Source organism: Blennius ocellaris (assembly GCF_963422515.1).
Source record: "Blennius ocellaris genome assembly, chromosome: 8".
Lineage (NCBI taxonomy): Eukaryota > Metazoa > Chordata > Actinopteri > Blenniiformes > Blenniidae > Blennius > Blennius ocellaris.
In genome coordinates this window covers 22,413,058-22,438,140 of record NC_137657.1, presented here as the reverse complement: position 1 = coordinate 22,438,140, position 25,083 = coordinate 22,413,058, and the positions used below count along the sequence as shown (strand labels likewise).

The window sequence follows — 25,083 nt, the reverse complement described above, 5'->3', positions numbered from 1 at the left end:
CGATATAACACATCAAAGTAGACATAAAAGAAGAACATGAATAACAACGTCCGGAGGAGTTGTGTGTCCTACCTTTATGGACTCGGACGATGAAGGAGCGGGAAGATAAAGAGACGAGTCGACAGTAACCGTCAATCAGGTCGGCCATGTTTTCTGCTGTGGTCAGCGATGCCGTGGTGACAGTGAGGGGCTACACACACACACGCGCGCACACACGCACATGCACAGAAGAGTGTAATTGTGGCACAGAGAGCTGCTTCACAGTGACACAATGGGAGCTTTATTAGCAACAACGTCTACTACCAGTGCACGTACCACTCCCTCTCTCCCTCTGACACTCAAGTGCAGACGCCAAAAGCCAACTTGCCACTTTTCAACAACTTTACAATGCGCTTAACAATTTAAAGGAAGTGATGTCAAATGACTCTGAGTCAATAGAAACATAAAAAAAAAAAAGTACTATATATACACATTGATTTTTTTTTTGTGCATTTCACCAGACTGGTGTCCACACCCATCAGGCTCTTCGTGGTTATTTATGTTTATAGTCATAATGAAAACAATATTCTTGATTCTGACATGCAATTAATCATGTTTCACTAAAAAAAGTATCTGAAAATGCACAAGTGGGTCAGTGTGTGTGTGTGTGTGTGTGTGTGTGTGTGTGTGTGTGTGTGTGTGTGTGTGTGTGTGTGTTACCTCTGGAGCTCCAGCCACATTCAGCTGTAGCATGCCTTTCCTGTCCTTCTCCTCCAAAGCAGAGTACTGGATGGACTGAACCTGATTAAAGTTTGCCAAGTGTGTCGGCTGCATGGATACAAACAAAGGCAAGAACATGTTAAATCAAGATGTGAAGTATACAGTGGCCTCTAAAATGGTGGTATATCAGGTTCACGTTTTATCTGTCATTAATACATTTAAAGCAACATTCAGTTGTGGTTTTTTTTCTACTGACACTCTGCTCAGAAGACGCGAGTGCATTTGAAACTAGTTCAAGCAATTCAGCTGCATTGCAGCCATTCCTTCCATTGTTATGAATATAGCTGTGTCTCAGGTTTACAGCAGAACTGGAACACTGCTTACTGAGCAGCATTCTGACAGTGGTACTAGATCCCAGTGAAGCTGCAACAAGCTTTAATGATACTCTATTTTCAGTGTGAAATACACCAAACGTGTACAAATAATGTACAAAGCATATAATAATAATAATAATAATAATAATAATAATAATAATAATAATAAAGACAGATTAGCAACTTAATCAGAAATATACAATTCATGAGAAAGTTAACAAGAAGAAAAACAAACAAAAATACCCCAACACGAAATCAGCAAAAGTCCTATCAAGTGAAAGTCATTTAGCTGTCATCTAAGAAGTTGAATGTCTTTTACCAGTTTTTCGAGAAGGGAAACCAGGACAGAGATAAGGATGCACAGCACCATGTGGATAAGAGAGGAATTCAAGTGCCACGTTCAGAGTCTCTGTCATTAACATACGGCTGAGAGTAAGGAGACCAGCAGAAGAAGGGATTATATCAATATGTCTGAGATGCACAGCTGGAGCACTCAAGGTCATGAAATGTGGAGTTGGACACCTGCAGCAAAAGACGCTTGTCAAGAACAAGTAGCACATTACTGTTCTGCATGAAGCTGTACATTTTGGGGGGGAAAAGAAAGTGACACTGCAGCAGGATAACCAGCTCAAGCACAAAACCCCAAATCAGAACTTTAACACCACGAAAACCACAAAAATACCCATCAAGTATTTTCTTCAAAACAAGGCAGAAGATGATTACTTATGACTGAAGACTAAGAAAGACGACATTTTCTATTTGATAACACTTCTGATCAAGGCACCTTGAATTAATTTAGGATGGAGTCAATTGAAGCACTGCAGTTTAAGCCCGTTGTCTATGTCTTGACTTATCTCCACAGCAGCTGCTCAATACTCCGTACCTCCTAATCATGTTGAGATTCATGATGACACTTTGTTTTTTCTCCTGCTCCTTTCAATGGTTTAGAGGCAGAAACTTTTGCCATAACTGGCAGTAAATCTCTCAAGATAAGCTGACAATTATGAAATAATATGACCAACCAGTAGAGGGCAGTATAACTAATTATTACTACGACTGGCATCCAGTTGGAAGTATGTTGTATACTGTACAGTAGATCTGAAAACCTTTTTCAGATTACACAAAATATAACAATTAAGTGGAGCAATTTGTAGAAAATAGAGGTGGATTGCTCATAAGTTTGCATGATGTTGTAAGTTCAACAAAAGTGGAAATTTAATCAGCTACTCAAGCAAGAGAAGATTTTTTTTTAATTATTTAATGTTTCATACAGCACTAATGAGAAGCAGCCATTACAAATACCTCTACTGGGGTGGCATGAGTCAGTCTCGTTAGTGAGGAATCACTTAGCTCCCTTCAAAGCAAAAAGATTGAAAGGCTTTTCTTTTGAAGGATGACTTGTGTGCGTATACTGACCGTTGAGCCCTTATCTGTGAGGTAGCTGATTCCCTCCTCTGGTCCGATAGCCAGCTCTACCGATATTACCCAACTAGACTAGAGGGAGAAAGACAAATAAACAGCAGGGAAAAATGTAATGAAATAAGTCATATTCTATCCAATCATCGGCTCTGTTTGCGTAATACAATACTAATGGGAACGTTACACAGAAATAAAATGAAATAATTTTAACGTTCTCATCTGTTCTCATCATTTTTGACATTAAATGCCCTCTGGGAGACAGTAATGTTCTGCGTGCTGTGCAAATGACTGTAATAATAACTCCAGCAGAGAACAGTATATTAGGGAAATATATGGACACTGTGAAGGGCTGTGCAGATCAATAAATGCAATTGTTCGCCATTTACGAGGACACGCCATGTTTTCTACCCTGCACATCCTGAACAGGCTCTCACCTCCCATGCACATGACTTCAGGTGATGACAATGCATGAAATAATTTAATCATTGACCTTCACGTGCAACACTTAGCTCTATGAAATGAGTCATCTTACCCCTAAAGCACATTTGAAGCACTCCTTGTCGAAGCGGTAGATGGGAGACAGTATCTCAAAGAACTTGTGGATGCTCTGCTCGTCATTGAGGTTAGCAAACTGCTTAAAGGTCTGCTGGATTTGCTTACGAAGAGCCTTTGCCTGGCAGACAGAGAGAAGGGAGAGGAGGGATTTTCAGGAGATAAGTCTTTCAGGGGGAAAATTGGTTCAGTGCCAAACACCCCCCCACCCCCCACCCCCAACAACACACAGGCAACTGAGCGTGCTGAGTGACAACAGGAGGTTTAACTTAATTCCAATCAGATAATCAGACATTTAGCCAGACATCCAGTCAGTCATCGCATCAGGCGAAGACACACTCTGAAGTAACCCAGCCAGCCCACAGAGCCGGAGCTAAATCATAGCTTGTTTTTCAGGGAGTGAACATAAAAAGCACGACTTGGGCTTTTATGTTGCCAGATGTTTAACCTCACCTTAAGGGAATCCAACAGGCTTTTGGGAAAGAACCTTCTCAAACCAACATCTTTCCTAAAAAAAGAATAACAACATCATGTATGGTATTTTAAAACGGTTTCCAAAAAATTGGTTCAAATAGATTAAATGCAATAGTAGCAATCTTACTCGAGAAGTTCATAGTTGGATTTCTTATCTAGGGCATTACCAGGCATTTCTCTAAAGAACCTCCTACACAAAAGAGAAGAGACATATTTTACGCACAAAATTCAAATGAAGTGCATGATAATAGTGCATATGTAGTTAATGTGTGCATATGCTTCTCACCTTATTTCTAAACAACCCAGCTTCAATGCAACATCTTGGTCCACCTGGTCTGCAATGTGATGCATGTAGTCACTCTTCACCTGGAGAAACACAGTTGCAAGATACATTAATTAAATAGATTTCTTGTTCATTTAGAAGAAGCATGTGCTGTGTCTTTACCTGGTGATAGAGGTAGTTGAGGGAAGGTTTGTCTTCAGAGAAATGACTGAGATAACCTTTGGGAAGGTACCGCATCCGCAACTCATACCTGCGAACGACACGGACAAAGTGAACCAAATAACCACACAGCACACAGCTATACACAGATACACACAGAAAATTCAAAGAAAACATTTGGGCTAAATGTAAAAGTACAATCCTAAAATGCCTAAAGATTTATTTTCTAGTTCTAACTTTATTGGCCTTGTATGAAATCCGTTCTATTCCTTTACTTTTATGTTGGCAAAAGCCTGTCACTTCTCAGGCTGTGAGAATCATGCAGCCCTCAGAGTGCATGTTTTCAATGACTCACCCACACAGTATAGATTTGATGCTAATGCAATTTCTGTTGGGGAAAAAAAGGAGCTCGCTCTTGCTGCAACCACTTGCTACAATCGGCCGTTCAGTTCTATGTGCCAGGTTTGTGATTGGTCAGCTGATCTCACCAATACCAAATCACAGAGCCTAAGACACGAACCTGTCATTCCACAATGAGAACAACATGCATTATATCTTGCGAAAATTTAAAGAAACTATTATTCTAGACATATTATGTAAATATATTTATTGATTTAAAAAAAAAAAGAAAGAACATTTCCTCATCGTGTCATTGATAAAGCATAAACATCCATAGCAGCAGAGCATCTACACGGTAGTCTATTACAAGTCATGGTGAATGGTGACACAGCATGTACCATACAAAAAAAATTGTTCGCTGAGAAATCTCTCTACCTTCACACTGTTAAAATAATGTGCTGGAGACAGAGCAGCACTGATGGATTTGTCTAAATTCTGTGTTGCGCTCTTCCCTTGCTCTGTCGCGACAAGCGGATGGCTGTTTGCCGGGGCAGGGATTTGAAAGATGTAGCCCTTTCAACTCAGTATATTATGTCTGGTGGCACAGCGGGGCGCAATTTCACATTTTGCTGACCGTGAACCAACCTGGAGTGATAAAGTTAAAAAACCATAAAGCATAATGAGACTCCTGCCGTTACACTTGCCAGTAGCTGTGTCACAGATGTGCCCAGATGGACCATCACTGTTTATAGTGACGTATCATTTAATGTGTGACATACTGTGGTGACTACAGCAGAGAGAAATGGGTCAGGAGAGTAGCGAGCTGCAGGCGGCTGTGACGTTAAAGGCCTGCAGTTAGATAACAATGGAAATCGGGGCTGAAGACAAAATGAATAAAACATCCTCATTCTATAATGAATGAAGTGAAAAGGAAAGATAGAAAATAGAAAAATGCGCTGTGTTTGAGAGAACGTGAGAGAGAAGAGCAATGTTGATGGAGAGGAGGATCAAAGTGAAATAGAGTGACTGAGAACACATGAGAAAGAATGGGAGGAGGCACGGCGAGGGAGCGGGGAAGAAGTGAGACGGAGTCAGTCCATCCCCTGGGCTGCTGCTGCCGTTCTAACAATAGCTTGGCAGTGGCAGAAACTCCTGCGGGTTTGTAGCTCTGCTGCCCTCCGAGGCAGAGCCTCAGCAACTGGCGGAGCTCCTGTGTTGCATGTTCGCCACGCGAACAACTCGCCGCTGTCGAATTCATTTCAATTTTAAATGACTCTGGGTGTAACCCATCAAATGCAAAACAAAAGATTGAATTGCGAGGAGAGCCGTTAACAATATCACCGGAGGATGGCTGAGCGCCCGCTCGGGCTGAATGTACAACGGACACATAGCTGCACGCTGGTGAAACGAGCCAGTCGGCGAGTGCGAGGGCCGCAATAAAGTCAACTTCACCAACTGAATTTGAATAAGAGTCGAAGTGAATCTATTTGTTGATTTTCACTATTAACACCCTCTGAGTATGTTTATTCAAACTATTGAATATTTTTGAGTGCATATGTTCTTCCAGCTTGTAAGGTCACCTTGATAAAAAAGGTTGTTTGCAGTTATTCATCATAATAATCAGCCTCCTGCACTGCTCTGCAGCTATATAGAAAAGAAGGGTAAGAGTTTATATTCTGATATGCAGACAACATAAACGACAGAATGAGATATTTGTCTCTGTTATACACGTTTCATACATTATTGAGCATGACGATGTGTGTTGCATTACAAGCTGAAAGCTGAAATAAATAGTACATTGGTAAGAAAAGCTAAGGCAAGACTTTATTTGTACTACATGGGGGAATTTAGTGATCACAAAATCTCCAGTATATACGAAGATATGGAAACAAAAATAGTAAACAATAACAAATCTAAAAATATTAACTACAAAATGCAGACTTTGTGAAGGTAAACTGTATATATTAGCAGCATTCACAATGGATTTAAAAGGGGTCGTGTCTGAATAGGTCGGACCGGCAGTGTTAAACAGTTTTACTGCAGCGGGAATGATTGACCTGTGGTATCACGCCTTCCTGGATGGACGCTGCAGGAGTCAACCACTGAAGGAGCTGGTTAGAGAAGAAAGCGGTCTCCCGTGGTGGATCTCAGCTATGATAAGACCCTCCTCTCACCACCTCCTCAATGGTCACTCCACAGTAGTAATCCTGTTCATGGTCTGGTGCTGCTTACTCCTTGACAAATCTGTTACTACCTCAGATGAGCAAGAGGCCAAATAAACTGCCATTCTTCAGAATGAACAGTGCAGTCATATGCTAGCTCAGTGGACTGAGCCACAGTCGACCACATGAGCACTGACAATCAATCAGCGATTATAAGATCTATACTTCTACACCGATATAAAATATACAAAAGGTGAAACAAATGGAGTGAAAGAGAGCAGAAATGAAGACAGGAAAAAGACATGAGGCTAAGTAATTAAAAGATGGAGTTTTACCTCCACTCCTCCTGGGGGTGCTGCTTTTCATATCTCTCTCTTACATGGGACACTCCTAAATCAGGGTGCAACCAGTGGAGAGAGTCGGAGTGCAAATGGGTCAGACGGAGGCCCAAAGAGGACACGCAGCGCAATTTGTGGATCTCAGCTATTTTCTGGATTACACCCTATAGGAACAAAAAAGAAATGGGAAAAGTGAGAATAATATCATCAGAGCGCACATATACGCACGCACGTGTGTGGGTTTGTGTGCGTGTGTGTGTGTGTGTCTCACCCTGACATCCGTAGCGTCTCCATGTCTGATATTGCTCGCCCAGGTACAAGGTTCACTGTTGGTCTCAAAGTAGTGGAAGATCTTGAGCACTCGGTCCATGGAGCCTGGTGGCCGTTCCAGACCTCCAGCGGACCCGCTGGTACCGGGACCGCCCGGCATTCCAGAGCGGGACTTCACCCCACAACCACCCGCCGCCGAGTGGTTGAGGTTCGGTTCCAGGTAGGAAGACGATGCCATGCCCGACTCTGACGTTCCTGCTGGGGCTAACTGGCCGTCATATTCTACAAACATAATGAGGAAAAACAGTAATTAGGTAAATCCTTAAATTTGCAATCTACTTGTGCACTTTCCAAAGACCCAAAACATTATCATGCATTAAACAACAAGCTCAAACTGAGATTTCTGAGATCTGCGCCAAAGGTTCGTGTAGTTTTGACGTAATCCTTAAAAGCCCATCAAATGAAATCCTGATCCAGAATCAGGATCCGGAACACCTCCAAAATTTTATGGACTCGTCCATGGCCTAATATTTATCTGTGATGAAAATGTCAACAAAATACATGCAGTAGTTTTGACATATTCTTGCTGACAGACAAACAAACAGAGATATTTTATTAGAATTTTATTCTGTCCTTGGTGGACATAAAAACGGTTACTTGTGTCATTTTTTTCAATAAACCCCAGATTTTTTTGTTTTAATCCCCCCCCATTATCACTTAAACATAACCACAAACAAGTTACTGTATATTATTTATCAGATAATAGAAAATTCATAGCACCAAAACCTGCTAACAACCAAAATATAAACCTCAAACTGCATTGAGCTAACAAATGCCAACAATGACAGAAAAATAGAAGTACAGACATACTGATTTATACAGGTGAAGAAAAAAGCGATGCAAAGAAAGAAACATTTCAGTTTGGCCAAAAGCAAATGTTGATTTAACAAATACATTTCTCTGCACATCGAATCGCTTGGCATTCCACACATATAAACGGACTACACATGTAATTTTAAAATTCATTTTACTTTGTTGCATTTTGTTCACATGTGCCGTAAATGTAAACAGTTTTCTTGTGATGAAGCTTATGTGTGAGCATCCATGATGAGAAGAGGTTTAGTCGTCACTCAGTCAGGCTCAAACAAGTCAATATAAACTATGGGGGGAAAAACAAAATGAACATAAGGTCTTTGTAGAATGGACTTATGGACCTCCTGTTCAATATATGCCATTGGTTAGAATAAATAACAAGGGAATACTAAAGATACATCAGACAGCTAATTGATAAATCAACCAGTCTGACAGTTTTGTCAAACATACAAACAGGGCAAAACAGAAACAGATTGTGAGTGAAAGAATCATTCATTCAGTCAAACCTACAAAACCTGGATATAAGAAACACTTCAACCTCTCTGGATGACACCTCCTAACCAGCCCGGGCTGCACAACTCCAATCTGATGCTACGGGAAATCTGGTGTGACCGTGTAACAAGATACAGATGCCTTTTTTCTGTCATTACCATTGCTCATAGCTCCACCTAATTTTCTACAAAAATCAATCCAGACACCAAAGCTTCAGACTTTCCAACAAACCTAAAGATGTAGCGTGCAACACATTTTTTTGCTCCATAGAGGAAAATCCCCAGCCCAGAGCATCTAGGAAAAAACAGCAGATTGAATATTAAAAAGAACAGCTGCAGGAGCTCCAAACAATTAGAAGGTTAAAAAAAAGTTTCCAGAAATCTGACAAGGATTTAAAAGAGCTGGACTGAATAGAAAGCACTGCTGACCTCTCATTTGTACAGCCTGCCGTCACTCAGTTAGCTGGGATTGGCTTCAGAGCCTGTGAGCCCAAGTGAGATAAAGCACTACAGGATATGAATGGATAGATTTAGATGGACTGAGCCCTATAAGTATTCAAGACTTCAATTAAATGTACAAAAATGACATCAAATGTTGTAACTTGTACCGTACCGAGTAGAACTCATTAAAAACATTTTGCTGCAGATATACGATGATAATGAACGTGGATGTATAGCAGATGCCACGACTTTTCTGACTTCCACTTTTTTTTGCAATATATGTCGAGAAATACAAGCTGAAAGGGAAACCGAATTTTAGCCACATCCATAATGATGAGGAGGGGAGCCTAAATATTCATGTTCCCCTTCTCAAGTGATAGAAACCTCTGGAAGCAGGAGTGCATCTGTATTCACATCGACTGTATGACTAATGTATGAGGCAACAACAACAACGCTGCAGAGCTCAATGAATGCAAAGGAGTGAACTCTACACTTTCCCCCATCTCTGACTTCCTTTCACCTGTTTAATGTTTTCAGGAAGCCGACTTCTTCCCCTCTTCCTATTGGAGGCTCATCTTCTCTCACACTTGCACGCACACCCGGCGCTTCCTGTGTCATACTGTCATTTCCTGGACATGCCGGCAGGCTCTGTTGAGTCATCATTGCTGGAGGGACAAATTTCAGCTGAGTGTGAAGTCTGGTCATCAAGTGGTGACAAGAGAGACGCTCACAAATGAAAATCTGATGGACTCATTTTATGGTTGATTTCCAATACGAGGGATGTGACTGTCAAGAAAACCTTTTTTTTTTTTATAAACACCTGCAGTCTCAGCATCACAGTCTAATCTATGGGATTTGTGCCGTCCTGGATGAGCTTTAAGATTGATTACAGGTTTTAACAACAAAATGTGCAGACACCAAATGTGAGTGACAAGTTATGTGCAAAGTCCCTGCATTGGTTGTTGGGTCTTCGGTCCATGCAGTCTATAGGAAACATGAAAACCACAGCTGTTCACATCATGTCAGTACAATCAGCATTTTTCTGCTGTGTTATGGAGTCAAGGCTGCATTACTTCCTACTGAGAAAAAAAAACACAACAAGAAATAGACAGAAATACGCTGACAGATCAAGGGAAATTTGATGCAGCACTTTTCAACAGTTTGACCTCCAGTTCCCTCTCAAAGACACAGAAATACACGCTGGTGTGTGCGTGTTCGGGCATGATGTATGTGATGAGTCAGCACTCAAGTATAAAAACACGTGGAAACTGCGGCCATCATGAAGCTAGGAAGTGATATAGTTACTATTTGGAGAAGCCTTGCTTAATGAACAAACAACATGGCCACCTCCAAGAATGGGGGCTTTACTGCTGCTGTCAAGGGGACAAAGAAAGAGAAAAACAACCTTGTCATAACATATATCAACCCAGAGACCATTTATTTTCACAGTACAATAGGGTACATTTGCTGTACAGCTATTACTTTGTTTTGTGCCGTCAAGACATAATCCTTCTTACTGCCGCTATAAAGCTTTTATATTCAGTGTGTTTCTATGTTGAGTGACATTAGAGCCACTTCTAGGAATGAAACCTCCCACTTTCCTGGAAGAAGCGCATAGTTTGACAGCATCCAGTTGGTATTTTTCCCAGTGGCAAGTTGGACCTTTTCCACCTCCCAGTTTGTCATGAATACACGAAGTGTTACACTGTCGGGGAAGAGGTTTCTTTCAGTTGAAGAAAAAAGCAGCTTCACAGAGCAGGTATAACATATGTTGGAAGTGTGAACGGCCCTCACCTTGGTCAAGAACTTTGAGGCAAGAATATTAAAATAACACATTCAAGCAGCTGTCGTGAGTTTTCTTCATAGGGTGGCATGCTTCAATTTGGTTAGAGTGCTTAATTATCTGAAGACCAAACCTATGCTACTACAAGAGAAGCCAGTTGAGGTGCTTTAGGGATGGGATTAGTTAGAAGTCTACCAGGCATGTCCAAAAAAAAAAACCCTGCAGAGACTATATCGTTTGGTTTATCTGGGTTTCCAGTTCAGAGGAGCTGGATGAAGTTTCTTTGCCCTCCAACACCAGAATCTGGACTAATTGGGAAAAAAATATGGATGAATATGCGGACTAGTTACATTTACACTTATACAAAGACAGCACACTAGTTTTAATTATTGTAGTTGTCATGTTAACTGATGAACACGCAATTTTTTTTTTGCCAATATTGGCCTTTCTGCGAGTGTCGATTTATTGCTATTTGAATCAATTAATCTTTTGTAGCTGGTAGAGAAGCCTATATGCATCTCAAATTGCTGCAATGTTTGTTGAGCCAAGAGCTGCCGTTTGTTTTCTGTCTTTGGAAAATTATTGTTAAAATCATTCTTTTTGTGTTTTTTGGTCACTTGTCACTGGGTAGACACTAAACAATAACAACCAAAAGAAATATTCTGTGGAAATATTTAGGCGTTTTAGGGAAATACACCCAATATCTCAGTGACCAAGTGCCATAAACATTAAAAGAGGAAAACGTTATAGAAATTGTTCGAGATTTGGTAGTTAAGCTTTAATCTTTTTGAGTTTCTGAAAGCAAACTGTAATTGCGAATGCTTTTTTTTTTTTTTTTTTTTTAAACTTGTGGAGATATTAATATTAAAGTCACACATTACTTGTAATGCATATAGGTCATTGTATAAAGGTCACACACTTAAAAGACCCTACAGGCTTTAATACAAAAGATTAGTGTGGCACAGATTAAAAAGGCCCCGGGTACAACATTAGTATCATCATCCAAAGAAATGTATACGACTGTGGAATTGTTAGATGGCTTGGGACATTCTCCATATATACTGTCTTTAACAATAATATAATATTACGGTATATAACAACACCAAATGTATTTTAGTAACTATTTACTATCAAAAGAGACCAATGACTTAATGAATACATTATAGGGAAAATGTAATACATTGACACTCATATATTTGACTGTATTAGCAACATTTTTGCAGTTTTGCACATTGTTAATCCTTCCATTATCATTCAGCTGAACCTCTGAAATGTTAAGGCTCTTAAAATATGACTGAATGTAGACTTATGGTAAAACTTCAAATGTCCAGGATTTCTGAACTCTGTCTTGTAGGCTACATTTAGAGAAAGATTATCGCTCTGCTGATTTTGCTCCTGCAAAACTTGAGCTTCATGTGCTAATTAGGGGTTATGTTTTTTTTTTTTTTAATATGACACCTATAAGCATTGCCTGTAGAATATTCATGATTATCCCTCCATTTCACTCTGCGCACAAAGCTGACTGATTACAGCAGATCTCCCTGCACTCTGACGTGCCACCAGTCAAGCTACTCACAAGGTAAGGTCACCGTTACCATGGCATCTGCCAGCTGATGTCTTATCCTATCATTTGTATTATTTTAGTTGCCTGGGCATGTGCTGCCTTTAGATACAGCATCAAATAAACTGTTGAGCTTGAAAAGATTATATAGCGAGAGAATAGATTAACTATATATAGTGTAACTGAAAAATAGACCACAGTTAGATTTATCTACCAAAATGCAAAACGTTTGTATTTGATCATTCAAAATTTTTGATAATCAACGACTGCTGTTTGTTGTAGTAACTGACTTCTGAACATGAGGTAACCCACTGCCCAGAATACAGACAGAGCTACGATGCAGTTGCTTGGCACATCCTCAGTTGTATTAGCAACACCAGCTACAGCTTTCATGCCCGGTCTCAGAGGGACGTGTTAAAAAATGTATTGGGGGCATTATTTTGACTGCGACTCATTTTTTAAATAGAAGCAACCGCATCAGATGAGCTATGGAGGCACAAACCCCAGCCAGCCATCTGGTGCTTTTCACCCTGTCAGTCAGTAATCAGATTAGATATTAAGCAGTAGAGTGTTATAACACACCGCCGCATGCACGGGAAACACAACAGTGGCTCAGCACTGCATACATTTAACCATAATGTGAATGCTACATACGGATTTACTAAATCCTATTAGAAAAAGAGGCGTGCGTACATTTCAGTGCATGCACACAGCCACTTTATGCTTTAAATCCTGTTGCATGACAAAACTATGCACTAATGGTATGCTTGCCTGTTTTTCGAGCGAGTATATCGAAACTGTCGGTTTTGAAACATCTACTAAATGACAGAGCTATACATTATCAGGTAGCTGAAAAATGACTTAAATACCTGATATAGGAGGAATAGATTGCAGCCAGTAAACGCCAATAAAGGAATTTCATTGTACATAAATTACCGTTTCAACATAGCGACACAGGAGAAATTAAAACATTGCTCATTTGCACCAGTTTCTACTCGGCGCAAGTGCACTAAATTCCCACATGTAAGCACTTGCATACATTTCAAGGACAGGAATCGACTCAACTGGGCCATGCAGGCAGCTCGGAGAGCAGGTTGCTGCCAGACCCACCTCCCCCTCTCTCTGTGGGACTCCACTCACTGACATTCAGCCTGTTAAACTGCAGAGGACCGGAGCCGAGCACCATCCTGTCGTGGCAGCCGCAGCCGGATGGGTTAGCTGCTTGTCTAACTAGTATCTGGGTTAGTAGGGTTTGCTCAATCCCGTGGGAGCAGAGGCCAATTATTGTCACCATCTCCACCTCTGCTGACAAGTCCTCACATTCATCCCTCACCTGAGTCCTTTCTTTCTAATGGCTTGCATCTTTTACTCTCTTTCATTGCGCATATACTAAATCTCCCTCATCTTTTATTTGTACCTCTGTTCATGTCTCCCTCTAAAACTCCTCCTCCTGCTGCCATTCTCTGGTGCTTAAAGGCCTTTTACTTCCCGGCTTCTCGTCTCCATTTGATCCCGCCGTCCTATTGAACCATTTCTCTTCTTTCCTCCCTCTCATCTTTCTCTCATCTTCAGACAATTTCCTCTGCTGCTCATATTTCTCTCACCCCCCCCCCCTGTTTGCTGCCAAGCAAGCACATTATCCATACCAAAGGACGGAGAAGAAAATGTAACGTCGAAACATTAATTACATGTCTCTCCGCTCAGAGTGCAATGCTGAGTGAAACAAAAGAGCCAACAGATCAGCACTAAGAGGGTGTCTGTAGTCCTCCTCGAACAATTATCACCGCCACAAATCTGTTTACACAATCACACTATGGGGAACTTAGTGTCCAGGTCTCACATAAAGTCATTCGTTACAATTTCATCTTGAGGGTATCTCTCCAGCTTTAAATCTGGCAACTTGGACAAAGACTCAAAGCAAATGGGATGTAAATAGAGAAAACATTGATGATGTGATTGCTGTGGTTTCCGGACTTTTATATCATCACAATTGATTATGTTGGTCTTCAACAGCGCTGTAAACCAGGATGACACCCACAGTTTTGATGACAAGTCATTGTACAAGGAGATGCTATGACAATCAAAATAAACCCTCATTTCCAGCAATTAAAAGCCAGTATTGCATCACCAATCTCATTATCTACTGCTAAATATGATTCATTTCTCTGCAAGGTCTTAGTCATTATAGTGTTAGTGTAAAACAAAGTATATCTTGTTGCCATCTAATTGACCAAAAATGAAGCAGAAATGATCAAAACAAATTATAATTCAACACCAATTTGATTTGGTACATCTGTATGGGAAAAACCTTGTGCCAGCAGGAAGTGAATTTTAATTCTGAATATGAATCTGTACAGTAACCTGTGCCAATTACTGTCATACAGTTAAAAAAAAAAAACAACTGAGTAATAATTCTGCTTTTATAAACCTTTATTGGTTGATGTTTTCTATATTAACTATGTGGCAACTTTTGTAGTCAGTAATGATGTTGAAATAGACAACAAAATATAGTGAGGCCTTTCTAATATTATGGCCACTCCATTTAACTTACACAACATGCAGATTATAAGATGAACCTCTCAAAATAATCCAGTCGAGCTCAACGACATGCAGACTACCACCTAAAGGATGAACATATGGTTAAATTGAAATTTCTGTGGTAACGTGAAGTTGATCGTTTACGGCAGAGCTGATAGTCTGGCTCATGTTAGATCAGGTGTGTAGCTGATGAAATGGCAATGAGGGAATCTCGAACCTGGAGATGGAAGTGAACCTAATACCTCCTCCATTTGCATGTGGCATCATATTGCATTACTTTACAGATGCTATTTTGAGTACATACTTGGTAAAGGGTGCTGTGCGTAGATGCAGGCCCCTTTGCTCCAGCACAGTGGGATGCAGCCGCTGTTCTCCATTTGTTCTGCAGGTGGAACGGTTCCAGGTCGGGCCACAGAGTCCAGACAAAACTGCTGGCCCCGACAAACAGCATAGAGCCAAGGGTCGAGGACAAGTCCTTAATCTGGCTTCTTACAAGCACAAAATCATCGCTGTGGGATGACTCTGGTCGAGGTCAACTCAATGAAAGAGATCAGGTGAAGCTAAGTAATTTCAAAATGTGTTTTCGAAAAGAAAAAAGAAAAAAAGAAACAAGAATTGGTGTCGCAATAACAGGGCTCTCACTGATCCTGGGTGGATCGATCGTTTAAAAAAAGAAAAGTTAATGCAGGTCACAATTGCTTCCCAAAAAGCAGCGGGAAACTCAATAAGAGGAAGTACAGGATGTCAAACAGCCCTTGTAGTCAGCAAGCTTAGAAAACACAAGTCCATAACTGTCTATTCTGTAGCAGACTCAATATCAAACACCGGCTCAAAGCACGTCCGGCTAAAAGACAAGCTCCAGATCTTTTCACTTGTAAATAAGACTGACACAAACTCTGCCTTTCGCTGTGGCTGAAAATGTGTCCTGAAAATCAGGACTTTATGCAAAATTATTGAATAACCAACCAAAGTAAATAAACCAAAGTCACTGAAACGTGTACATCCAGTATCAGGTGAACAATTCACTGTCTGATCACAAGACTAAAATGGACCTGGCTATAATTTGCTGCATCACATTGATTCACGACTTGAGGAAGCAACCTGGTGACGGAATTTAGTCCATCCAAGCCAACCAGCTAAACACCTTTTCCATCGTGCATTGTGATGTGCAATGATCCTCTATCCGGAAGGTCTTTTGCCCAATCACCTCAGGGAGTTTCAGCTAACTCCGAGAGTTTGCTCAGTGACACTTCAGCCGTGTGGATGTTTCCAAAACTGACACTCGAACTCAGCTCCTGTGGTGAACAGATGATTTCTGTGCCCATTCGCTCATCCTGCAGACCAATATATCCTAATAATCCTAATAAATATCAGATTTTATAGATCAGTACACAGTTACTGATCCAGTATATCAATCCCTGAAGTGAAATTCACATGAGGTCTCTGCTCCGCAGCCATAAATAAGGGTTTAGTGTGTTGAATTTCCAGGTTAGAAAAACGCAGTCCTTACTGGGTAAGCGGGAATCCACACAATTACATCAAAGACGATCCATTGACAAAAAGTAGTCATTTAGTTCTGTAAACCCTCAATGGTGTCCAAAGCGGATGAGAAAACAGCGTCACAAAGCTGAGAAGAGACAAAATGGGCATCAGTGGGAAAAGAAATTACAAAAATGTAGGGCAGAGAGGGGCGTAGAAAAATGGAGCATAGTGAGGGAGAGGAAGATGAGAGTGACCGCTGCAGGAGGGAAGAAGAAGGGAAAAGATGGGGAAAGAAAGATAAGAAGAGACGAGAGGAGGTCAAGATGAAAGGAAGAGTTGCCAAAGAATAAAATCATCAGAAGATGTAGACAGAAAATGTGGATTACAAAGGGAAAGAAGGAGAAATGAAGCCCGCAGGATGAAGGATGAAAGCAGAGAAACCCCTGGGAGAAGCGGAGCCTCACGTCCTCCGAGCTTTACCTACAATGCACCGAGCCTGCGGGACTTAACCAGGTCAAATCAGGTGTCTGATGTTACGCAGGGTCAGAAAGTGGACGAGACCCGAATGGAGATGTTTAGCGGCCCAAAAAAATGTATCAAAAAAAAAAAAAAAAAAACGGGAAGAAAAAAAGCAACGTTGCATATGCACGCAGGTCGAGGAAAAGAAAAGTTACATCTCAGGAGTGGGTTCGATGCAGTAAATCCGTTTCCAGATCAGTCAGCTGTGTGTCGTTTAGTCTGGCTTCTGAAGTCTTTCGTCTGTAGCAGCGAGATCACAACAACGTTCCCGGCCGCTCTTTTCCTTCCTCACACACAGACACATACACGTACGTGCACGCGCGCGCACACACACAATGCCGCAGCCAAACACAAACACACTGTTTATCCAGCGAAATCCTTGAGCAGTCCAAATGAGTGTACCAAAGAGACAAGAGAGAGCATGTGTGTGTGAGAGAGACAGAGAGCACCAGTAGACGAATGAGTGTGCATGTGTGAGAGCAGGTAGGTAGTTGAAGGAGACAGAGGGAGATAGGAAATGTAAAATAAAGTAAAAGAACGTATCAGACAAAAAAAACTAAGTGTGTGTGAGCCAAGTGATTCTCTTCTGCTGTGTTTCTGCAATAAGCTGCTGTGACCACGCTGCGAAAAAAAAAAAAAAAAAAAAAAGCCGATCTCTAACGGGCAGGAGTGCGAGGGAGGGAGAGGTGTGTGTGTGTGTGTGTGTGTGTGTGTGTGTGTGTGTGTGTGTGTGTGTGTGTGTGTGTGTGTGTGTGTGTGTGTGTGTGTGTGTGTGTGTGTGTGTGTGTGTGTGTGTGTGTGTGTGTGTGTGTGTGTGCGTGTAGGTCAAAGAAGGACAGAAAGATGAGGAGAAAGAAATAGACGGAGACAGAAATATTGTAACGGAGACCTGGTGTGGTGGAAGGTACACAAACTGATTGGACGATGCACTAAAAGGATTAAACTCTTAATCAAGAAATCAACTTGAATACACAAACGGAGAAATCGCAACAAAAACCACCACGCAGGCTTTTATCGGGATCAGCGTTCAGCCACTGAAAACATACATTCCAGCCTGTGACCTCTCGCAAACACTTGTTTCTTTCTCCATTTCTTTTCGTTATCCCCCCCCCTCTTTTTCTCCACCTGTCTCCGCTGCCGGCAGCGGGTCTCTGCTGCCCTCTGTCCTCGCTCCATTCTCTTTTCTCCTCTACAAACATATTCCACCTGCTCCTGCAGCACTTCAGCCCCTTTGCTGGCAGTGAAGCACTCTTGACATTCATTCCCTCTGATTTGACGGAGCACAGGATGACAGTGAATACTTTTCTGCAAAGCTTTCCCCGGCAAAACACCGACGGCAATCACACTGGGGAGATTGTAGAGAGTCAGTTCAATACTTGTCAATTGCACCTTACAGAAGAAACTTGTCCAAAGTGATGCTGAAAGCATTTACTGGATATTTTGTAAATGTAAAAACAAGGTGGTGGTTTCTTGATTCTATACTGATGCATTGCCAAATCGACGTGGAAGATACTGATGATCGTACAAAAACACATCGTGGTCTGTTCTGTTTAAAAAAAAGAGTTGCACAAGTAGACAAAATCCCTTGATTACTATCAATAGAAATAGTAAGAGTGATATATTTTGCTCTTTTTCTATTAACATTTCAGCCAGTGGCTTGCTTGAGTGCAGACTAGACTTCTCCGTGTAAAGCATCTACTGATAGTGTGCATGTGAGGTGTTTGGGTAACACACTTTGATTGTGGCGTCTACAGATGTTACAAGGACATGTGAAACTTTGCAAAAACATTTCTTGTTTTAACATTCCTGTGTGGACCATTTTCCTTCTGTAACGGTGCATTCATACCTGTTGCATTTCTTCTAATTCATACAAGCCCTGGTGTCATAAGTGCATATTCAGCAATGAGGTTGTGGAAATAAAATGTGTGCTCCCTTCAGAGTTTACGTCAAACATGTTGATCAAGTCAGATTAAAAAGCAGATCTCAGTCCAATTCTAACAAACTGCGGTGTGGTTCAACTGTGTATGAATTTACAACTGATCTAATATGTCTAAGCCCCTATATCACTGGGCTGTAACAGCTCGTCACTAGTTGACCAATTAAAGAATGAAGGAAACTACAGATGAGATTAGTAAATATGTTTACTTCGAATCCCACTGAATTGGTGATTTTGCATATGTAGAACAAACACAATAATAGAACACAAACTCCGAAAAGACGAAAACAATCCAGCTGGTGTTTGCATGAACGCTGCGTGAAAGTCAGTCATTTGCATTGACCAGATACAACTTCAAGTAAATGTCACTTGCTGTTGTATTACAACAGACAATACAACTTTAATGTGACAGTCACAAACATAAAAGACTATCAAGACTTCATATCAGTAAAGAAATATAGGATCTGTCAACTGTCCAATCATCAGTTTTCATCCGAGGTTAAGAAAACTGGACCCAATGAAAGAAGTGCAGGAACTACTTGGATTAAGACCACACATACATGTCGGAGCCTCAATTCTTTATTTCTTGCATTTTCGTATTTGTTGATAAAGCAATGAAAAGGACTCGAACATCTACAACAACTATTAGGCTATTTTGCAGAAAAATGTTTGACGTATTTTGAAAACTCCTTCTCAATTCCCGTTGGCAATTTGTCTCACCCCAAAGAATGAGTGGTTGATGGATCAAACATAGGATATTACAAGTGTCAGAACTTTCTTTGTCGTTTGTAATTTATGGGAGGAATGCTTTGTTTTGAGTTATTTATTTATTTATTTTAACAGTTATACAATTAATAGTGTCTTGGTTAGTAAAAACATTCCAAAATCCACTGTATATCCCTTATTGTTCGTGACATTATGGCAGTAAGTGTTAAAATTGAGCGTAAGGCTTACTGCACTGGCTTTTTCTTTAATATTTCTTTAAACACCATCTGAAATGCATCAAAATCCCCAAAACATAATAATAATGACAGGTGAGTCACTTGTAAACAAACCAAAGATTTCCAACTCCAGCACACATGTTTGAACTGTATTAGCCATTTATGAGTGAATGGTTAATTGGCCACCCAAGCATTATAATCATGTGTATTGTTCGTTTAAGCAAACATAAAACAACAACAATTAAACATAATTTCATGAGAAACCAAACATCACAACAGGTACAAGCGAAGCTCAGAGACGGAGATTAGAGTCACAGAGAGGAATTAATGCGTGCCTTTATGATTATTAGAGTGTGGCCACTAAAACTCTGAGCTGAGATGAGCCGCTCTTTACCCTAGCGCTCGTTCTACTGTCATTTTCTATAAATGTTTGGGAGTCCCTCTTATTCTATACTTGACTTATAAATCCTAACTTCAACTCCACAATCAACCCCCCCTCTGCAGGACTGGCAAAGTTAAGTTTAAGAGATGTAAATCGTGATTTCATCCCTGAGAGGGATGACAACTCCTTAGCGCCAAATATATGACATCCCGCTCGAAGACATACTGTAGGATCAACAGTTACCTAGCAACAGCCAAGGAAAAAAGAAGAAGGGACAGGAGATAGGAGCTTTAGCTATACCTCTAAAATCATTCCGCTCCACCTCGGTCCACTTCACCACACAGCAATAGAAACCTTCTATAGGCCATGATGAAGACCAGAAACATGCTAAAAACTGTGATGAAATAATTTTATCAAAGGTGATATTACTTTTGATCTTCCTTCTTTGTAATATAATACAGATTGTATTAAAAAATATATATTTTTTGAATTAGTACTCCATCATAATTCCCACAATACACTGCCAGTTTGTCACAACACTGTTTGCCTGAAAGTAGGACAAGAATATCCTAGTAAAAGTTGTACTCACCAGCGTAGTGTGATATTCTAGAAATATCTGGAAGAGAAACAGGTAAGGGGAGGGGGGGGGGGGGTTGGAAGAAGAAAAAAAGAAGATATTTTAATACATTTCTGAATTCTCATAAGAGTTCAGTAAATTACACAGACAACATGGCACAGACTGATTGCCCCTGTGACGGCTTCAAGTCCAGATGTGAAATAATGCAATGCTCCATGATCCAACCTACCCAGAGAATGGAACATATTTTAAACTTACTCGGCCATACGCGATAAGGAGGTCAAGCTGATTAAGTACTCTCTCCGCACACAACCGAAAAGAAATTCCCGGTTGGAATCTGAGCTTGATTTCATGTCTGTGTGGCCGTTCGCGTGTGCATGCCTAAGTTTTCTCGTGCTACTCCAGTTTCCTCCCAGAGTCCGAAGACACGCATGTGGGAGTTAATTAGTGACACGAGATTCCCTGTCGGTGTGAATGCGAGTGTGAAACTGTCGACTTCTCAGTGCTCAAGTGGTGAGCGGTCCAGCTAAGATCAGCTCCAGCCCCCCCAACAACCCCAGTTTAGAAAAATATAAATGAATTGATTAAGCTACATAATTCAATAGCCTATTCCAGGGCTGTTAAACTGAAAGCACTTGGGCCAAGACCAGCTGCCCAGAGCATTTAATCTGACCTTTAGGATGATATTACAGTGTAAAATGCATAATACAGCAATTAAAACTTATTTTAACTCACTTGTCCATTGGGGGCAGGGACAGAACTCATCATTAAGTCAAAACTAATAATAAATGGTAGCTACTTTATTGCTAACATTGCTAGTATGAGAGCCACACTGTGAAGGTGCATACATAAAAACAGACGGAATTTGTAGGGCTGTAGAAGGTTTTGGGGATTGTTGTTTTTTGGGTTTTTTTTTGCTTTGCATTGAAAACCAATTTTAAAAACTAACAATTTTCGTGATTTTTACACAATTGTTTTGCTGTTCATGTCCCACGAGGATAAAACTGCCCTGTGTGGGACCCCTGAACTAAAATGAGTATGACACTTCTGGTCTATTCTTACACATCTACAACACAAGGATGGATGAAAACCCAAGATAATTAATAAAAGGTCAAAGTAAACAAGGAAATGATCACATGACGTGAAACAACAGTAAGCAGCCTTAAGACAGTGGGACAGAGGGAAGAAAATGACTGAGAATAACATCCTCTTTCGCCAATATTTGTGTTTTTCCTTTTTTTTGCAGGCACCTAAATAACGACTTAAAAAGTCCACTGTCCTCTGCAGCGGCTCCAATCCCTTGTTCGTAGGCAGACACGAGTCAATCTCCAAGCACGCGAAGCTCATCGGCAGGTTTACATGTTTGTGAGTCCTGACCAGCCAGTGACCGCGCAGCAGCTTCAATGAATCAGGAGGATTTGATATTATGCGCTGCGTTCCAGACAGCTGGAACGATTCGAGAATCATGACTTGGCAGAATCTGTCTGCTCCTCCGTGCCGCGATGACTTTACCCAGCCTGCTTTCGCCGCGGCTCTCAAAATCTGTCTCATGACCCCAGTCGCCTTCTGCCCGCCGCTTTTTCACCGTGTCTTTTTTTTGCTCACGCCGCGACACATTCTCGGTGTGGAAATGCCGCTGAAATGAGCAACGTGATGAAATCTCAAACACTCGCAGGCTTAAGCTGACATCCGTTACTAAGCAACAGCCACAAAGCAGGACTGTGGCGACAACGCCAAAGCTTTGTCTTAATCTCGGGAAACAGAAACTGTGTCCTGATTTGATACCAACCCATTCCTATTGTACATTATGTGGTTTATAGCAATATGCAACGCATTCTGTTACTACAGACACAAAATTAAGAAATGCAAGTTTGTTTTTTTTCCAATGACATGTTTGCAATAATTATGCTGCATATCAAATTTCTCATTACAATATCAGAATTATTGTTACGTGCTGTGATATACATTGTGTGCTCAAGTATGACAAGCAGCAACAGGGTTTTATACTCAATCCATAACAGAAACACACTTAATTCTAATTCTGAAGACCAACCAGAAGTTTTTCTGACATACAAAACCCTGACATACATTCATAACAGTTACACATACTTAGAACTCTATTTTATAACATGTTTTTGTTAAAATTGTGTGTAATCTGGTATTTACATCGGTTTTACCATCACTTTCCCATTTTGAAATTTTTTTTTTGTGTCTTCTTGAACGTAGTTTCAATCAATTTTCAGTAAATTCTATGATTAACATTACAATATTTTGGAATGATCATTCATTCCTGTCTTTATTAGTGTTTGTTGCCATACAATTCAATATTGAGTGATATATATATATAAATTGAGATATTTCTTTTTCGTATCGTCAAGAGTACCATCATTGCAGAAATACTCTAAAACCAGTGTACCTGGACTGGACTTGTATTTTCTGGGGTCTGGGGTCTGGGACTGCAGACTTCTAAAAAAATATTTTAAAAACTTCTGATTGCATCATGAATGTAATGTTTTTTTTGTTTGTTAGTATCCTGTATGAAGACACAGACTTCATCATCCATATGGGAAATCTTGATGTGAACTCTGTGCAGCCACAACTGGATGAATTCAAACATCAAACCGAGGGATATAAAACTACCAAGCAATGCAAATAAATACACTAATAAATGAATACACAGCCTAAAAGACAACTGATAAAACACTGAGATTTCAGGAAGCGAGAAGAATCACTCAGAATTTTCATTACACGTAGTGTACACATTGACACTGGTAAAACAGACACTATATGTTTTGTAGACGATTGTTTGTTTTTTTTCTTGCAGCCTGAACCAGATCTGCTCTTATCTATTATTTAGCATTCATCCTTGTATCTTTAAGAAGTTAGATTTGATTGACTATCTTTGTGTTAATAATCAATAACTGAAGCACGGAGCTGTTGGGGCCTGCAGAGGTGATTAACTTTGAACATTTTGCTCTTTTTTTTAAGTCAGAGTCAAACATTTCTCTTGGTTTGATGCATCACTGCTCAGTGTGTGTTCTGCCAATTCACATAATTTCCTCTAATCACATAATCCAATTTGTTCCTGGCAGAGTTGCTTCCAAAACGTTGGCCACAAGTAGCATGCTAATAACAAAAGCGACACAACACCAAGCCTGGCATTACTCCCCCCCCCCCCCCCCCCCCCCTCTCTTTCACACATGCCCTCATTCATAGTCTAATAGTTGCGAGTGATAAATGCAACATTAGGGCACTCAGCAATTTTGATCCAGGACTGGCAGCACATACAGAAAAGAAAGCCAGGGGATTAAGTATGTATTGAAGGGTTTCTTAGTATTACAAAGACAATAAAGTGCAGTCGTAGTGCCACTGTAAGAGACAAGGGCCCACAAATCTGCCCTGTACCCATCCTGCAAGTATCGGCGTGCACTAATCTTCAAAAGAAAATACGACTTGAGCATCACACAAACTAATATTGTGCAATAATTCCCATTTCGAAAAATTTTATTCACCTTTTCAATCACACTTTTTTTTTGTGTGAGTTTTTAATGCAGTGTGTGTATTGTCGGTTAAATATCTCATTCTATACCCTTATTTGTAGCAATTTACTCAACTTGTCCCATCTTTTTAGTCCAGTTAATTTAAATGATTTATGAACAGTCATGTGGCCTATTTATGTTATAACCCAACCTTGGGATTATTTTTTTCTCAACATAATCAAATGACTTTATGGATTCATTTTATTTTGTGAAAGTTGCTATGGGAATAAACATTGAGCAATATTTTGTATTCATTTGTTTCATACAGAAATCCTGATTTTAACAGATCAATCAGGTAAAATTGAAGTTTTGTGCTAGACAGATTCAGCTTTATTCAAATGGATTCACTTTTCAAAGCAAATTTGAAAATCATCCATCCTCATCTTTAACAGCAGTGTTTATATTTCTTTGTTGAATTAAAGTGTGGTGGCATGAAGATATGTTGTAGTGAGTATATCAAGTGATGCGATTGTTTTAGGTCACATGGAAGGGAAAGAAGATAAAATAAACAATACTGTATAATATATAATGGTAGATAGATAGATAGATAGATAGATAGATAGATAGATAGATAGATAGATAGATAGATAGATAGATAGATAGATAGATAGATAGATAGATAGATAGATAGATAGATAGATAGATAGATAGATAGATAGATAGATAGATAGATAGATAGATAGAAATTACATCTTTTAGGGATAATAGATTCACACTATTTATATTTAGACATTGTATTTGAGGTGCTATTGCCTAAATTAAATATTTGTGAGTAGACATGGTGTGTGGGTGTCATACGACTCTTTTAGCAGACAATCCAGCACAAAGTGTAAAACCTACCAAAAAGACAAAAACAAAATAAACAGAAAAGATGAACAGTTTCTAATTCATTCTTCATGGGTCGCTCTGTTATAGTAAGCAAAGCTGACATGAAACAACACTGAGACTCGA

General features: G+C 40.2%; 1 protein-coding gene across 4 annotated transcripts in view; it reads right to left on the bottom strand.

Moving 5' to 3' along the window:
* Positions 1 to 25,083, bottom strand: part of LOC308133694 (focal adhesion kinase 1-like) — a 63,724-nt gene that overhangs the window by 31,810 nt on the left and 6,831 nt on the right. For all 4 annotated transcript variants that reach the window (XR_013936742.1, XM_080501175.1, XM_080501176.1 and 1 more), the window contains exons 2-12: positions 20,606 to 20,632; positions 7,071 to 7,351; positions 6,797 to 6,963; positions 3,964 to 4,051; positions 3,805 to 3,884; positions 3,646 to 3,708; positions 3,498 to 3,552; positions 3,025 to 3,165; positions 2,490 to 2,567; positions 700 to 807; positions 73 to 190 (exon numbers count right to left, since the gene is read on the bottom strand). Coding sequence is in view for 3 of the 4 variants with exons in the window: in XM_080501175.1 (XP_080357301.1) it covers positions 73 to 190; positions 700 to 807; positions 2,490 to 2,567; positions 3,025 to 3,165; positions 3,498 to 3,552; positions 3,646 to 3,708; positions 3,805 to 3,884; positions 3,964 to 4,051; positions 6,797 to 6,963; positions 7,071 to 7,307 (1,135 nt within the window). In the remaining variant the exon portion in view is untranslated. The remainder of the gene's footprint in view (positions 1 to 72; positions 191 to 699; positions 808 to 2,489; positions 2,568 to 3,024; positions 3,166 to 3,497; positions 3,553 to 3,645; positions 3,709 to 3,804; positions 3,885 to 3,963; positions 4,052 to 6,796; positions 6,964 to 7,070; positions 7,352 to 20,605; positions 20,633 to 25,083) is intronic.